The 19,026-nt window shown below is 32.7% G+C and overlaps 1 protein-coding gene across 2 annotated transcripts in view; it reads right to left on the bottom strand.

The window, feature by feature from the left end:
* LOC130452935 (Krueppel-like factor 5) overlaps positions 1–19,026 on the bottom strand; it is a 101,943-nt gene that overhangs the window by 3,750 nt on the left and 79,167 nt on the right. For both annotated transcript variants that reach the window (XM_056792474.1, XM_056792475.1), the window contains 3 exons: positions 15,766–15,961; positions 14,807–15,012; positions 8,281–8,719 (listed from right to left, as the gene is read on the bottom strand). In XM_056792474.1, coding sequence (XP_056648452.1) covers positions 8,281–8,719; positions 14,807–15,012; positions 15,766–15,961 — 841 coding nt within the window. The remainder of the gene's footprint in view (positions 1–8,280; positions 8,720–14,806; positions 15,013–15,765; positions 15,962–19,026) is intronic.

Here is a 19,026-nt window from a genome sequence, read left to right as displayed (position 1 = left end):
TTTTAGCTCTGATGTGTAATCACACAAGGATTAAGAACATTGAGTCCTATTATTTTTTCTGAACAATAGAGGATCTTGGTATATCATGTTTCTAATTAATAAATATAGCATAGTACCAGTAAGTAAACCACTGGAAGTCTTAACATAATCAAATATCTCCCGAGCCATATGAAAAGAATTTGATCATTATTAAGTAATTACTTTTATTTTCATATTTCTAAGCTATAACCTTGATATGGTTCGCATATACGTGAAAAATATGATATTTGATTGAGAAAAGTAGCCATTAATAATTCCAATGAATTTATATTATAACTAAACTACATTATCCTACTTTTACTAACTCAAAATTTTCTTTAAATTAAAACAAGGTCAAGATCGAGTATGGAATGATAGGTAGTTTGTAATAAATATTTTAATATTTTCCTATTTTATACTTGACCTGAAGGGTAAGATAAATTTAAACACACATTATATGTTCTTACCAATCATTTATTTACACGCTTCACTAAAAACAACAAGTTATGTCCACTGTTAATTTACAAATTGGACTTTTCAGCCGTCGAGATTCATATGCTGATGTTTTTCTGGATTGTTCGATTCTGACTAATAAACTGGGGCATTCTCCAAAATTTGAGAATCAAGAAGAGCATCATGAAGAGAGATATCTTCCGCGTCACCCCGTTTTTCACCATAAGAAATATTTTACATCGGGATAAAGTATAGAACATTTATTAAATATATAATTCTACTTATTATTTCGATAACTAATGTTTATATGCTATGATAATAACTAAATATGTCTGATTTATATAAAAAAGTATTTTATCATATTTTCTTTGATCGGCTTTCTGTTTCTAATATCCATTTTCAGAAGACGGACGATTCATTCCAATAAAGTTTAGCGAAGGAATTGAAATATTTACTGCTATTTTAAGAGAAAGGATAAGAATGTGCAAATTCTCGGGGTCAGGCTAGGATATACTCTTACATGCATTTCGTTAAATATGGGTTCAGTTATTGTAAAATATGTGTTTTGAATTCTTCTGCATACAAATGACACGAATTTGCATTCATTTGTTTCTTTTACAAATTGCACCTTCCAATGTTTTATTATTGTTCTGTGGGTTGATGGCGAATGTAAGTAATAATTTCTATGGTTCACTGGCGGCGTTTAGGGTCCAATTAGGTCATGTAGTCACATAGGTACCATCCCTAAAGATTATTTGTTAAACACTATGAAGATCGGTTTTCACATAGGTATTATTACTGTGAGACTAAAAATAATAGTAGGTGTCAATATGACTTTCAGCTAGTGCGACCTGTTTTTTTTTCTTTTCATAAATCGTTTCTCTTTTTTGTTCAATTCATATTATTAAAAGGTTTCGTGATTTATAACTAACAATTTGGTACTATTTTTCTACAGGAGTGAAATAGTTTGAATAGAAAAATCAATTAATATGCAAAATGTGCAAAAGTGCAAATGCTATAAGTAAATGTACTTATTTCTGCTAATAAATTAAAAAAACTTCATATTGTGACTCTGGTTGTTATTTGATCTAACGAAATGAATAATTATAATATTCTAATTCTCAACCTAACCTCAATACATTTTGCAAAGTACATTAAGAATCACACCTACGTTTAGTAACTAGAAATTTGTTAAGCAATTGACATTTTCTCTGGGATAGTTATAATACCGCAGCTGTGATGTTACCTTCATAACCTCATTATTAGTCATATTTATTAGTATATTTCTAATGCTTAATAAATTAAAATAACAAATAACCATTATTATAATTCCGCGCAAGATTTAAAGTATTTAGTTTAAAGATATTTACTGTACTATTGATTTACCCATAAATCTTGACAAACGAGAAATGTTTATTTTGGACAGGTAACTTAACTTTTTGCTCATGTTCAAAACATTTATCAATACGATCAAATCTATGAGAACCATATTATTATATTAAGGCAGAAATCAGCGAGGTAAAAAAGGAATACGGGAATATAAATAATCTCTCTCAAGATTTCAGTATTCTCAGTTAAATTTGCATTAATAATGTTTATGGCACCGTTAATATTTCATATAGTTATAAAATACTACAACTGCAAGGACACATATATTATGTTGGATATCATATTGTTAGAACTGTTTGTAGCATGTTGAAGCTGTGAGACAGAAACGTGAAATAAAATAATGTTACGGACTCGTTCACGACATATACCGTGAAGCCGGTCATGTTCGGTTATGATGAAGAGTCCAAAGTTTGGCGAATGCGGCGTCTTTGATATTGTTTTTTTAAACGTTCTTATGACAACGTCGATTTGTTCATAATGTTTTTAAGAATCCATTTCTAGGAAGGCCTTTTTATTTATTTAGTTACCAGAATTATTTGAGAAATTTCTTTCTCATAAAAATTCGTGCTTGTTCAGCAGCGACAAGTCAGTATATAATTGAATGTGATAGTGAACGAATCAAAGTAGTAAAATTTTCTGCTGAATTTAAATAAATTATATTAGTTAGTAAGTCTAGTGTAAGTGTGTAAATAAATTGAGTAAGTAAGAGACAGTGTGTATAAATTCACCTCACCGTACCAATAGAGATAGGTTAAAAAGATAAGAAAAACATTACATTTGTGTCAGATTGTTTAAATAATTAGTGACGTCAAGGTGGCTAAGGTGATTTTAAATTGGCAGAGTTAAAAGCAGAATTGGAGAATCGCGAGTTGGAAACGTTGGGTTGAAAGAGTGAATTGGTAGTTAGAAAGATTCAAAGTGGCTCTGGTAGTGACGGATTTGATCCAGAAACTATTCAAAGACGAGCCTTCAACCTTCATCTCGTCAATTTTTGACAATATGGACGGGAAGATTTCAACTATGAAAATCGATATTCCTGCGGATATGTTATCATTGAAAACTGACATTGCAGCTGACGTCGAAAATAAGATAGATGAGAAATCAAGGAATTGGAGAAAAACATTGCAAATTCAAGAACAAACATTCCAACAGAAGAAAAGAAGACGGAGCATACAAAATCATATAATCTAAAAAGACAACTCAAACAGAAGACATTGGCAATTTTACCCGAATCAAGGCCCCAACTTTTGACGTTGAGACGTCTTGGACCAACTAAGTTAAACAATTTGAAACAGCCGCTAGAGTGGATAATTGTACCGATAAAGAAAAAGTAGTGTACTAAACCATTGCACTGAGAGGAGAGGCCTTAGATATATTCCAGAAACTATTGATTTCGAACAGCTAAAGAAGTGGTTGGACATGCGATATGGTCACGAACATCTAGAACACCTGTACCAATCGCAGTTGAAGAAACGAAGGCGAGACAAATCTCTTCAAGAGTAGGAGTAGACATTGCCCGACTTGTCCGATTCGCTCATGCATCAGTACCAGAGAACATTACGGAAGTTTGGGAATCCAGGCGCCTGCGCGATCACGATATGCAGAGAAAGCTTCAATTAACGAAAACTTAATTAGATGCTCTGACTGCTGCCTTTGAATATGAAGCAGCCACGATGGCTTCATGTAACAAGGTCAGGACTATACATGAAGAAGGTGACGAGAAAAAACTTGACCAGATTGTCAACTTAATAAAAGGTACGGTTGACAAGAAGCAAAAGAAGATTGGATATTCGAATTGTGGAAATCTAGGGCATGTACGGAGTTCGTGTGAGTATCTCAGGACTCCCGCAAATGAGGAACCTCAGTCGCAGGAAAGCTGGAACATATTGGGATCAGTAGGATCTGCTTGTCCTGTAAGAAAGCCTTTTAAAAATGAGAATAGAGAAGAGCAGGACGACCGCATTAAATCCACAATCACATGGAATGGTCTAGAGAATGAACAGGACCATTGGCAAATATCTTTCCAAAGTAGTTTCCAGTCACCAGAGAGATTAGGATCAGTATATATTCCTATTTGCAATGGCTCATCGCTCTACTATTAATGGTGAAACACTTGCGAACATTCTGTTTGAATGTGAAATGAGGCTTCCTTGTCACTATAATTTGAGTGTCAGCCTGGCGAAGACCTAGCGGGAGAAGATTATGCGATTAAGTTGAGGAGAATGAACGACATACACGAGTTGTTTCGCTTAAATTCTCAAGTTGCCAAGGACAGAATGAAAAAACGATACGACGCGGAAGCCACAAACGGCGGTTCTAGGGAGGAAGGGATTTCCTCCTGAAATCGTGGGAGGGACCATACTTAAATAAGAAAAGGATCGATGATGTCATCTATCGCATAAGCAAAATCCCCAATGGAAAACCAAAAGTAGTCCATAAAAATCGACTAGCGCCATTCGAAGGAAACCATGAGGAAGGAGTGAACCATTTGCTAGAAATGCCCTTTTCATAGGTGCACACTGAGGTATCGGCAAACTAGGATATAGCGTCAACGTCAACGAGATTTGTTCAATCTGTCGGAAAATTATTCGATTGCCTGCAACATCTTTGACCGTATCAACAACGCACGAGGCAACCGAGTTTGGAAAGAAGTTTGGTCAATTAGAAAAACTTGAAGAGCAAATCCCAGCCCCTGTCAAGACTCTGAAGATCAAACACAATTCGCGGTATGTCGTCTATCTGGTAGTTACAAACAAATTTCAAGATCGATTCCCCTACCGCGTTGTGTGGAAAACGCTTCAAAGTCTCCGGGACCATGTGCTGGAAGCCAACGTGAAGAGGTGATATTCCAGGATACTAGTGCTCATATATTAATTTGCAGCTATACATCTCGTAATCAGCAATAATGGAGATGGTTCTCTGCTATACATAAGTTCCAAGAGGAACTTTCTTCTAAAGAAAGGGTAATGTTATGAACTCCTCCACGACATGGACCATGAAGACGGTCCTGTTCAGTTATGATAGAGAAGTCTAAAGTTTGGTGGATGCGGCGCCTTTTATATTGCTTTTTTACGTTTTTATCACAGCAGTAATTTGTATATATTGTTTTAAGAATAAAAAAAAAACTTATATTAATCAAAAAGCCAAGCGCCAGAAAAGGGTACATATCCTACGGTACTTCTATAGAGATAACTATCAGCTGTAGCGCTTCTCAAATTTATCGCTCTTCGGTTGTTCATGGAATGAAGCAAAATCTGTAGCAAATACTTGATGTGACCGAGAAGTTGCATGGGAAGAGGAACATCGTGGAATCAACTTTTCCTAAACCATATATTTACATACAGAAAAGTAATATCTTTATTTTTTCTTTATTCACAATCAATTTTTACTGAAACTTCTGGGACGAGTAGGTGAGAGGCTGTAATTTTATTTTTGCCATGAGGTGTACAACATATAAACCTACAAAACAAGTATATTACTCTTATTAATAAATCAGGTTGGAAATTGAACAAAAGCATAGAGTTTTCACTTTTGCGTCTTTTTTTAGAAATGATGCCATTAGGTGAACAATATCTTTCAATTCAATTTAAAAATCGATTGCTCTAATTCGAGTAGATAAAGTTTTCTATTAACGACAAAATAAGTCGAAGGTTGTTAAAAATTGTTATTGCGTAGTTTTCAATGGAGTTAACAATGTACCAATTTGCCGTTTAAATTCAATAAAAGAATATAGTATAAATTGAGTTAATATTATATTGATTCCCACGTTACATTATCGATTTTTTTATATACATAATGAGGTTTATCCGGTTCGATTTAATTTTACAATGAATAGAAATTACAATAGGGAAAGAGCCATGATTATTGTATAAAACTACAAAACAATTAAAAAATGCTCTATTGCAACTGCAGTCATTAAAGTACCGATTGGACCCACAAACTATATAGGAGTAATCATGTATGTATCGAATGTATAGAGTTTAACCTTAACTAGCGGAAACGTTTTTGTCAAGTCTGGACACGCCTTATTTTATGGAAAACAGATTATCCGAAATATCGAATTGGAATACTGCTATTTTGGCATTCGTGAAGTTCAACGTACCTTCTGAGATAATATGCATTCAATTTTGATTAAATAGATACGATAGATACTTATTGTTGGTATAGTTATGCTTAGTATACATTACAGTTATGTAGTAAAAAACGTAGATTCAAAATTTAATATAAAAGAATAGGGGTAAAGGAAACAATTAGTTTAATTGATTGAAAAATTTTAAGAAATAGAAATATCGGTAATTTGTCCCTGTGTACTTAGTTACTTCTTCTATTGTATAAGGTGCACAAAATCTATGAATTTCAATGTGAATGGAGGCCAAGCTGTAGGAATTGAAGCTGCATTGATGCGACAATAAAAGATTTTATATAAAAGATGACGACCAAATGAATAGGTACGAGCCTTGAATTTTCGGTCTCTATATGAACTTAAGTATTAAAATCAAGGACGATGAAGAGGTAACATAATAACCAAAGTTCTATTAACTACTTAATATTCATATATTAATAATGCGATAACGTTACAATGGTGCAAAAGCCGCCCTAAAATTAGAGTGTAAAATTACTTAGCCGTTATTTCGCGCGTGCCTAACCTCTAGGAGCAGCGTAGCTCGACTAGAGAGACGTAGGTGTATGTCAGTTATAAATGAAAGGTAAATTGGAACTTCCAAAAGAAAGCAACTTGGGTCAGACGTCGGTTAGTCGAGTAGCTATTCTTTTATTTAGGTAGTTGTTCAGGGAAATGGTGAATTTCTTACAAAAAACTTCTTCTTATGTTTTCTGTCTATTTTCGCGATTCCAGGCAGTTATATAGTACCTACTCGATGTTGACTTTTCGGAATTTTTTCAACTTTTAACGGATACAAGTCTATTGAGAAAAAAACGCAATGCAAACTTTGAACTGCGAGTATCGAATATATTTATTAGAAATACTGTCAAATTAACTTATTTAGTATTCAATATAAAACTTAAGCAAGTTATGATTAGAAAAACGATTTCGTCTTCGTATCATAAGATTTTCAAGGCCAGGTGCAAAAGCGAATGAAGCTTTTCAGTGAAGTTGGAATGTTAAAATCGAGATCTCTCGGTATTCTTAAGCCTCTCATAATATCCAGTTTAGATTCGAGGAATGTTTGATAAAATAATTAGTTTTCTATTTTATTAACATAAATATTAATCAGTATATGTTAATTTTTCATCTCTAACAGTAATAATTATTACAAAACTGAGTTGAATAACTTATTTCATGAGGTTTTGCTTAAAAATATACAAAGCATTTCGCTCCCCGTTTAACTGTTTAAATCTGAAGGCACTAAGATACTTTACAATTCATATACACAGTCACGTGTTTTTGCTCATACGAGGAGGTATTCGTGAAGACTATCCTACTCTCTCTCCCTCTCTCCCTACTCATTGGCACTCTTCTCATTGTTTAATTAACGGGACATTCCTGTACATTTTTGCAATTTCTCCTTTTACAATTGTATTCACCCATAAAATTTATTATTATATTGCCTTTGATAAAGTGGTCAAAGTTCATCATATCTTGGTGGAAACTCCTTTGCTCTTTTGAATTTACATTTTAACGGATCTAATTGTAAATGAAGATGTTGTGTCCTCTGTATCCGGTTCCCCAAATTTGAAATTTATCATTTGGATTTCGATAGAAATAAGAAATATAAAAAACGTTAAATTGCGTCGTGTATTTGTTTATACTATTGTTGGAATTTTGAATATCATCATATAATGTCTTTAATATTTTGTCTTCTACATACCGATTTGACATTTGGATTTATTTTTAACTCAATTTTTTAAAATTGAAGTTAGAAGCGCATGGTCACACGCGTGCAACCTCGCGAGGAACTCAGTCATTTGGATGTGCATTTTCGCTAATGCCTTAATACGATCTGCAGAATTTGAAAATTTTCAACGAATATCTATTACTGTTTGATTTTTATCTGCTTTCCAAAATAGACCTTTAAATTTCTAAACAAAATACACATTTAAAGAAAGATGCAAACTGAATTGAGTCGGGTAATATAGTAATCCGCGCTTCATACACTCGAAATAAAATTAAATTTCGGGTGCAAAAGCCCACAATGATTGAAAGTTGAGGCGAAGTAAGGTTACACGAAGCGCAATTTGTCCTAACACTATCTTATTCGCTTGACTTTGATCAACTTTGCGATTAGTCTAGTCACTAGACTCTCGTAGGTGCTTAACAAGATGATTGTGATCCAACTGTACATAAAGTGACAGTCTTAAAAATCTAGTATCCAATAATAAAGTTCGTAGTTTATCGATAAAAAAAAATCGGATAATCATCCTATAAATTCAATTAAAAATTTGTTTTGTTTCTACTCTTACCTATAAAATCACAATGGTGAATCCGCCTCTTTTCCAGTTCTGGGTTATTTCTCCTATTGTACTTCACTCCACTTATTCGCGGTACGGCGGCGGCCGGGGTCTGTTGAGGACATCCTGGGGCGGGATAGGGGGGCGGTGGCGTCCTGCGCGGCAACGCCCCCCCGGGCGAACCAGGTTCTGAATTTGGGGGTGTTAGCGGGGAAACATACATGAGCCGTGAGGGCATAGGGTAAAGCGCATTGCCTGGAGCCGGCCCTGTCTGCGCCCCTTGAGTGACGTTGTTATATTTGTATTGGTTATTATTGTTGTGAGGGTGGTGCATCGGTTGTTGCGGGTGATAGTGGGAAGGATGGTGTTGGGGACTTGTCGGCTGTGGTTGCGTGTATGGGCTGGTGGGGGTGCCTAGTAGATGTAACGTCGGACAGGGTTGTTGGAGAACCTGCAATTAGAAAATTAAATCCTGTTTAGATAATGGATTTGCCAGTCGGTTAATTCACACAAATAGACTGGGTAGAATGAAGGGTTTTTAGTTATATATGTTTAGGTCAACATCCATTCAACTATATTAACATTTTTGTAACATGCAATAAAATAAAAAGTCATTTATATTCTGAATGGAATAATGTGGGTGGAATAAAAGAGTAATTCATAATTTCAGAAAAAGTAATTATCCTGATTAGTAAAAACATAATAAAGCCCATTACACATATAATAACAATATTTACTACAAGATGAATCTATTAACAAGTTTGGTTCCAAAATGAAACCAAAAATGTGAAAATAATATAGGAGCAAGGACGGTAACTGTTTTTACAATTTTCAAAATTGAGATTTATTTTTGTGAAGTCTTTGTAATGATAATTGATGGAGAAAACTTTAATTTAACCCAAATACAATGGGTCTCACTTTTGTATTGCTTACTGCGTGAACGCAGCTATTCGGAGGGGTCCGGAAGGTATGTCAATCGAAATTCTAAGCCAGGATATAGAAACTAGCTGATGCGGGAAGGGAAAATGAACCGTAGCGTCCTCTCTTGGTTTACGAGCATAACTAATACGTTTATAGGTTTAAAGATAGGTAATATGTACTAGGGGCTAATGATCTAGTGCGGATGCATACCAACAACAACTTGTTAATTTCATTGTAACACGTGCTCAGTCAGAAAGAAGCGTTCTCGTTTTATTCACATACAGTTATTTTGATACCTGAAATGTGTGTGTAAAAGTTAATCTCAAATTGTGGTCAGACAACTAAAACGTAAGGTTATAAATATTTATCTAATATATATATATATATATATATATATATATATATATATATATATATATATATATATATATATATATATATATATATATATATATATATATATATATATATATATATATATATGCCCAGTTGAGGACTGGTCTAACCCGAGTCGGTTTTATGGGCAAAATAACAGGATATTTGGAAATATGTCCAAAAAATATCGTCTTTTTTTGTTTAAAACAAGATGGCGAAGGTTTGGCGTTAGTAAAGGATGCGGTGTCATCCCCACATTTTCCTAGTAAGGTATTTTTTTTCTTTTTATAGACTACGCAGTTGTTGGAGACCGATAACTTTTGGTTTCCACCCCTTCAACAAAACATTCAAACACCAGAAAAAATTGAATGTAGGTGTGATAGGTGTACTTACAAGATGTTCATAATAAGAGTTGATATAACTATCTTTAATCATATTTGTAGCCATACTTGCAAGTATTCCGTTAAGCCTTATCATAGGACGAAGGGTAAGTTTGATGTAAGCCTTCAAATTTCCATACATGTAACTGTTGTGTGAGGATCATACTGCATTTTTCTTTTATTGTGTTACAAAAACTGCACATGTGCCTTAGCCCTCAACTTTCAAAGTTGTAGATGAAGTACAAGACCTTCCAGAAGGATCATCAAGAGTTAAAACAAGTAACAATAATAAATTTCTTTTTTGTGATAATAATAATACGTTTGAAAAGCAAACTGAATTGTTGATTATTATGATAAATATAATTTTATTCAATTATGTAAAACAAATTAATAGTTTTGAAAGGTGTAGATGGAAGATTGAAAGATGTTGATTTCTTGCTCACAATAACATATAAACACTCAAAAAAATACAAAAAACTGGTAGATTGGTAGTTTTAAATTAATGATGTATGTATTTGACTAGGGTACTGTCGCCTCAATCGACACCTGAAGACAATAGATTCAGCAGATAATGCAGCCTGCAGATTCTATAGCGTAGAGAATAAAACCTCTATCCACATTCCCTCGAAGTGTGACACACTTCGGAACTCTAGAGCACTACACCGGGGAGCATATGACATCTGGCTGCTAGAGCCATCCCATATTCTGAACTATCTAAGAAAAGGAAAATTAATAGATTAGATGATCCCCAGTATCAGAGCAAAAAAGGGGAACACATTAGATCCTTGAGTATGATACTCTAATATAGGTATAGCAAAATACATGTATTTATCTACATGTTTAATTTTTATTTTTTCGAATGTTATAAAAAACTGTCGTATTTATTATTTCATTTATGAAGCCCCATCCTCCTCATAATTAAAAACCTTCGTTCAGTTATATTTCGAAATATTTCAATGCAATTTCGGTTTATACAACTCCGTTGAATTGTTTCAAAAAATAACCGAACGAAAGATTTGAATTTAAAATTTCAAGTATTCCACCAAAAGCAGAAAGGAAACTGTTATTTGTCATTGGCTATCTATAGAATGTAGTTCATCTATGGTCCAACCTTTAGAATTTAGATGCTATAGAGCGTTTTTCGGGAGCGGACGTACTTATGTATCTCCCAAAAACGGAAATTGGACGACTGTAATTCTGCATTATTGACAATGTTTGTCACTTAAATGATACGTCAATCGCTCAACTGATTGTAACATGGATCGAAAAGATTGAAGAGACCGGTTCAACGCTGGATAAACCAAAATTTCGGCATTCAAGGTGTCCAGATGATCATTATTTCGAATTTTACACAAATATTTGGGGCTGTACCGTTACAAAATTCAATTGGTGCAAAAATTCAAAACTCAAGATATTGGCCAGGAGCTTGACTTGAATAGATAATTGAGCACTTTCTAATGTTTACCACTTTTTTCCAAAGGAATAGATCAAAAGAATACCATACGTTTCTCACAATGGACACTATAACGTTTCAAAAAACTTATTAGGTTATGACCACTTCGGGCAATGCCTGTGACCTATTTTATGATTGTGACCTATTTGGTATTTGGTCTACTCGCCTCGGAAACTACTTTCTAATTAGCATTTCACAAAAACAAAACTGTTCGAATTCAAGACAGGATCTAGTAAAATTCTTTCCTTGGACTTTTAAGAAAAGACAAAAGTGAAATTTTCTTGTTAAATCTTTCCAGAAAATCGTAAAAAAACTTTTATTAGTAAAAAACGTTATATCCAAAAGAGAAAACTCTTGTACATTTAATTTATTATATTTTGAAACGCTTCTTAGGCAGATATCGGTATCTATCAACTTAAAATCAAAATTAAATGTTTGACCTTCGGCAGGTATATGGCCTTAAAAATATACTACTATCTACACCTTTAACTAGTTCCACTTTTTTTCAAATAACTTGTTAAATTTCCTCATTCTGTATATAGGTTATAGAATGATTCAATCAACGGTATACTGTTTATTAGTAATGATTCATTACAGGATAATAAGATAATAGCATACATTTAAGTGAACAATTTATTACGCCATTACCTTCTAATTTGATATATGAGATAAGAACCAATCATTTAAGACAAAAAATGCGCAATCAGTTAGATATTTTACAGTTCACAACTCAATAAATATGTTCTATCTAAAATCACTTTATAATTATCTCTCATGAGTTGTATAGAATACCACTTTATCCACTAGAGGAACAATGAAATTACTCACCGTGGAAAAGTTACCACGCACTGTTACCATTTATAGTGCCACCTAAATATTTCTAAGGTTATTATTTAAACCGTCTAACAGGTTACGATAATCAATTATTCTCTATCGAAGTCAAACATTGCACTGTTCAGATGAGCAGTGAGCTGTATTTTCTAACGGTTTTTAGTATCGAGAACTTCGAGCGCACTGATTAAATTAGATATTTTCTCAAATTCGAGGAATGCGATAGTATACTCCACTTTTTCTCCATTCATTGAATTTCAAAGAATTTTTTTTTAATATTACTCTCTGGACTTCGTGGACAATAATTGGCACGTTGTTCTTCAAGTTGCTTAAGGAGTCTAGAATTTTTTGTTTCATTTTGTACCAATTTTCCAAATTGAGTAAATGAACAATCGAAAATAAATAGCAATAAATAGCTACTTTATATAATGATTATTATAGCTGCTACGAGAGCAAAATTCCATATAATTTTTTAATAAAACATGTATGCCGCTCCATCGTTTTTCAGGATATTTCAAAGATTTGAAGTGGAAGTAGGACACTGCACAATTGGGTTGAGGTTGAGCAACTGTAACAGCTAAATCATTACTTTCAGTAAATTCTTCCTTACCAATTCTTTCCAATACTCTTTGCACAGCTTCGAATGATGCCTGGTATCGTTGTTATGCTAAAACATGAATTATCTGCCGATCAAATTTTTACCAGGTCGCCAATCGCCCACCCTTTAAAATATCCCCAAACCATCACCGAGCCTCCGCCATGTTTTACAGTTTTACACATGGATCTAATATCCGTTCTTCCTTTGACCTGCGCAGAAACACTCTTAGACTCAAAAACCTCATCAGTCCATAAAACTCTCTACTACTCTGCATGTATCCAATTTTCATGTTCTTCAGCCAGTTGCAGCCTTTTAATATTATTTTGACGTATTAAGGGGTTAAGAAGTTTTTTCACTGCCACCCTTTAAAAAATGCCAGCTTCTCTCAATCCCTTTTTCACTGTAGAAATACTCAAAAGCTGATCCATAGATTAATTGATCTGAGCTGCTATCTCTATGCCCGTTTGTCTAGGCCCTTCTGAACTTCTTCAATCGCCAAATCTCCTGGTGTATGCATATTTTTTTTAAGTTGTAGTCTACGGTACATCGAGGTATTTTCAATTGGGCGGCAATGATACAGCTACTTTTTCCTAGACTATGACTTGCGATTAATGCACGAGGTTCAATAGATATTTCCTTGGTTTTACCCATTTTTAAACTTACAAGTCTCATTTTGAGAAAAATAAAACATATATGTATACAAACATCACAAAAAGATGTCTTAGTCCAAAAAGTATAAAACACAGCACGTTTTTGCGTCCCGCAGGGCTAACTTAGATTATACTACAATCATAAACACATAATGAACAAATTAGCCGTTACTTGATGGTATGAAATAAACAATAACGGACACTTTAATTTTTGGTTTGTAATACACCTTTCAGATCTTCGTTTGGCAAAATGAGAGAGAAATTTGTTAAGGTTGGCAAAAACTTGACCGGTAGTGTACTACTAAGTTTAGGAAAAAAACGTCACCACTCAACGTATTGTATATTATTGTAACTTTCGCCAGAACAAGAAGAGCAGAACAATGATAAACAATTTTTGGGAGCATTATACTACTCTTTGTTTAATGCAATATAATTTCTTTGGTCAGAATTATGGGCGAAGAATATATGAGAAATATGATCATATCAACTGTCAATCAATCAATTTTCGCTAAGATTCTGGCCCAAAATATTTAAATTCACTTATTAAAACCGGGCCGAAAACATATATGTTATCATAATAATAATTTAATTCCATCGTTCTAAAAAGTTTGGTGGGGATCAGGGTATTTTGAATTCTAATTGCCATAAAATTTTTATTTAATTGGTTGTTTCACTATACTTTTGGACATTAATTATTTGAGATAAGATATTCATTTGAAGGATTATAATCATGTGCATGATGAAATGTTTAAGTAATTAGTGGATTTAAATTAATAAGTATTTATAATGCTCCATCTAAATAGCTTTTCAATAACCACAGTATACATTACCCATTTTTTCAGAAGATAGAATAGATATTCAAGATATGTTTAAAATTTGTTGTAGATCCATAAAAAGTAATTGGGTCACCATACCTTCTTTTGTTATATATCAAAAATATTACTCAACGTTTTCGATGAAAGCTTCACAAGCGACTTCAATTTTTCTAAGCAATTATTGTCATATTTTAACCAATTCTCAAAAATAACAAAGCATATATCTGAACTTTCCATATGAACAATTGTATATCTTATTACGAACAAACAGATAGATTTCATTTTATAATATTTATTCATCATTTGATAAGTCCAAAAGAGCGTTTTTCTGGATGCGATTTAGATTTGAATGACTCAATCCCACAATATTTAGTTTGAATCATCAACTTCTTTACATATCGTATATTAATTCGATCGGTAATTTTATGAAAATAAATAAGTACCATAAAATGTCACGTTCCGAACTTCATTGATGATTACACACAGAAACATATCATACAAAATGATCAACTTACTTTTTCGGTTTTAATTTCTAAAGGAGACAATAAAGGACTCGGTGCTGTTGTTCCACAACTAACAGTCAAATCATCAACTGCCTCCAACTTTACATGCCCTGGACTAACTCCCAACATGTTGGCGTTTTCAGGGTCGATGTTTTGAATACTACTTGCGATATCTTCCCAGAGTGCTGGAGGCCGTAAAAATGCGTCATCTTCTGAGCCTAAAATGATTTTGTTCTAATTATGTTATATAAATACAGGATTTTCATCATATAGTTTAAAATTGGACTAAACATTTTTTTAATGACATTTCAGTACTAGTATTGCCTCATCTGAATAAATTCTGCTCGGTATGTCGGCAACAATTTAACATATAGATTCTCATAACACACTTCTTCCATCGGCTGACAACCTGTACCGACATAGTGAAAAGCACATGATATCAATATATTAAGTAAGCCTCCAAGCTCTATAGAACTACGAAAAATTATGAATATTTTGGATAATCTCCAAGAATAATCATCAACGATACAACATAAAAATTTGGGAAAGTAAAAATTCCACTTCTTGCTTGATGTAGGAGATATGTCCCTCATTCCATAAATCATTCGCATCTAAATAAAAAAAGTTTGGGTTCAAGTGAAAAATCGAAGTCATCCCTAAAAGGCGTGGCGTCCCAACTTTTCCATTTCTAGTTGTTGTTCTGAACAACGTTTTTAGATGACTGCAGTAGACAAGCAGTCTGACACATTGGAGAGACTCAGACAATCGTTTTGGAGGTTCCTTGCTGAAGATAAATATTTGTCTAATTGTCAGAAACAGAAATGTCAAAATGAGAGAAAGAAACTTCACACGGTCAACTTCATGAATTGAAACAACAAGAAAGGGAGTACTGGGAAGATAACTCAAGAGACAACCTAAATGTCAAGAAAAGTATGAGTTATGAAGCTATAAATTTGTTTGAGAAGACTAACCTGGCAGCGATCTCATAGAGACGTAGCTCATAGCCTGGTGTCTGGCGTTGCTGTTCGAATTGTTATTGTGGTTTGGATGATTTGGTTCAAAGAAGTCATCGATCTGTGGTACTGAATCTCGACGGGGCTTTTCCAACTCTTCTTCCAGCGGTCGCTCCCAGTCCTGCTTGCACAGGAACGTGTCCAGATCGCTGGTCTATAACAAAAAGACGTTTTTGATAAAAACTTGTAGGTTCTTCTTTATGATTATTTTAGTTTCTCATACTCGTGTACTGGATTATTTGTAGGTGTATTTATTTTAGTTCTACTGTATTGTTTTATGACATTGCATTTAAACTGTGAGTGAAACATAAATTAATTACTTTGAAAAATCAGCAGGATACCTATATAAAAATGAAAGTAGTATACTTAAACATTTTGTAACCGGTTCATACTTATAGATTCTATTGTATTGAAACTGTTAGCTGTCGATTAAGAAACATTGTTGTTTGAATTTATAAGATTAAAAATAAAATACATTTTTTATTAAGTAACTATTATTTTCGTTTTTAACTGAACTAAATATGAATTACACATTTCAAATTAAAATCATTATATATTCGAAAAGAAGTTATTCGCTTGATATTTTCAGTTACTTTAATTACGTTATTCATTTTTTTTATTTTGTGATCAGGTTTTTTATGACATAGAAATACATATGCCAATTAACATTTTAGCAAGAACAGCGTCTTTTTCTTGCTAATATGTATAATACATGGAATCTTTTGTAATATATGAAAATATTTTATGTGGTATAAAAAATGTAAAATTTAACGTACAATACGTTGTTATTGGGTTGAATAAGGCCCAAAACTTTCCTGTTATCATTAATAAAATTATGAATTATTAATTTATTGAATGGTTGGTAGACCTATATGTTTTAGAACTCTTGCAAATATTTGATTTGTTAAGTCGACGATTAATACTGTATAACAGGCTAAGTAAAATTGCTATGGAAATCTAGGAAAATTAAGTCTTTTATTAGCTTAGGAATATTAATTATAATTATTCGATTGTTTTTCGCTTTTTCGCCATTAAAGTTGTTTACTGATAATTTTGTGTACGATTTAATGGGTTGATTATATTTTTTCATTTATTGAGATGAATAGTAACTGTTCATTTTTTATCTTGCGTTGGAAATTATAGGATTTTTCACGAAAATTATTGTTCAAAATTGTGCTGCGATCATGATTATTGAATTTGCTTTGCACATCATAAAATATATCAATTCTTACTTATACATAAGTTACAAATTCTAGTTAAAAAAGATTACAAGTTTTTTCGTATGTAGTATTATATAGGGTGTCCAGCAACTCTCTATTCAAACGCAAACTACTAAACGTGGTTTTAGGTCCATACAATCTATTTTATCTCTATAGCAGCTATTACTCTTCAAAAATGATACTATTTAATTAGTTTATTAAGCTTATTTCAAAAACTTGGTACCAAGAAACTTCAAAATTAGTAAGTACATTGTATGTGATAAATTGTTTACTGTAAAATTTTATTGTCACGTCACCAGCGTACAGTGGGGCGGAACACCAAATTATTGGACATTGTAGAATTATGGCCAGTCTGTTGGCACTACGAAAAAAAATTGAGCGTAAATCCCCATTATCTTTTAAGGGGGAATTGATTTCAATATTCAAATATTAATGATCATGGTGGTTCAGAAGACACTTTTTTTATTAACTAGTACCCTATGATTTGACGAGTCGAAGATCGTGAATCCATTGTCCATATGCCCGGTTATAATATTTGAAACCTATGTGGGTTGTTCCAAAAAAATTAAAAACATTTTTGCGATTTTTGTTCATATTCGAAAACTATAAGATAAACTTCACTAAAAACGTGCACTTGTTTGAACTGGCGATTATGCGCCGTTTTAAAGAAAATATTTTTTTCTAGCGTTCATTATTATTATTTGATAAATAAATTATCCGCATAGTTTCATTATTTGATGATTTACCGATCTATATGGTACGTATTGGATGTATTTATTACCCTTTTCACGTTGAACGTCTACTCAAAAAAATATATGAGGATTTAGTCTAGTATTTGTAGTTTGCGGTAGATAGGAGTACCCTGTATATTGTGTGTCGGAGGATCTAAGAAGGTTGTAAGTTCTTAATTTTGATATCTCAAAAAACGATTTTGTGAATTTCTCTGAGATTATTGGATTTTTATGGAGTTTGTTACAAATTGTGATTCATTCATGATTTGTTTGTAAAGATTATGTGTTTTGAAAATCGTTAGATAAATATTATAGGTAAATAGGTATCGATAATTTGTTTCGATCATTTTACATCAATTTAAAAAAACCATCTCGATTTTTTGTCAATTTGTACTGATACCTACGTTTTTGATTTGATTATTCAAACTCAGCAGTGTTCGATATAAAAAAAGTTATATTGAATTTTAATGTGTTGTTGATGTAGCCTTATTTCGAAACCCGTAGTGTTCAGTTTACTATAACGCATTGTCATTTTCGCCCATACCTTCAATTGTTTCTTGACCTGTCACTTGTCCAGCTCACCTGTCATAATTTATAGTTTTTTGGCTTTGTTCATTTATTTTCTGGGGTGTTAACACGAAATATCTGTCAAGATTAAAGGAAATTAAAAAAATAAATTATTTCTACGATACATGATTAATTGATTTGATACCATTGTGATATATGATTTATGATCGCTTGATTCATTTTTAACAAACACAAAGAAGTGAAGAAATTGGACAATAGTTAACACTAGTTAAAGTATGGACTGATATACTCACATGGAATTTAGTTATTCATTATCATTACATACTTTTGTATCGTCTTGATTATTATATCATGTTTAATATTTTATAAATCGACAATATTTAAGTTGAATATAAAGTGCGATGGATTCACATTAAAAATTTTTTTTATAAATTATACGATAATTACTACTTTTAAATTCATTATCCACATTCACAAATTTTTGACAATGTATATTATCCTGTTCTAAAATGACATTAGGTAGGTACGGAATTTATAGCACTAAACAATGATGATTGTCAATTCCAAAGCAACACTTTAAACTCTTATTGAATCCAAAGCATTGCCTTCGTGTCAAACATACGAAATTAAAAAGATAGTATCAAATAATGAGATTCAATATTCGTAGTATTTATATTATTGTAGTTTTTTAACCGATACATATGTGTATTTATTATTTTTATCAAGTATCAAAATTATTT

Source organism: Diorhabda sublineata, chromosome 2, assembly GCF_026230105.1.
Source record: "Diorhabda sublineata isolate icDioSubl1.1 chromosome 2, icDioSubl1.1, whole genome shotgun sequence".
Taxonomy (NCBI): Eukaryota; Metazoa; Arthropoda; class Insecta; order Coleoptera; family Chrysomelidae; genus Diorhabda; species Diorhabda sublineata.
This window is presented reverse-complemented; position numbering and strand designations above follow the sequence as displayed.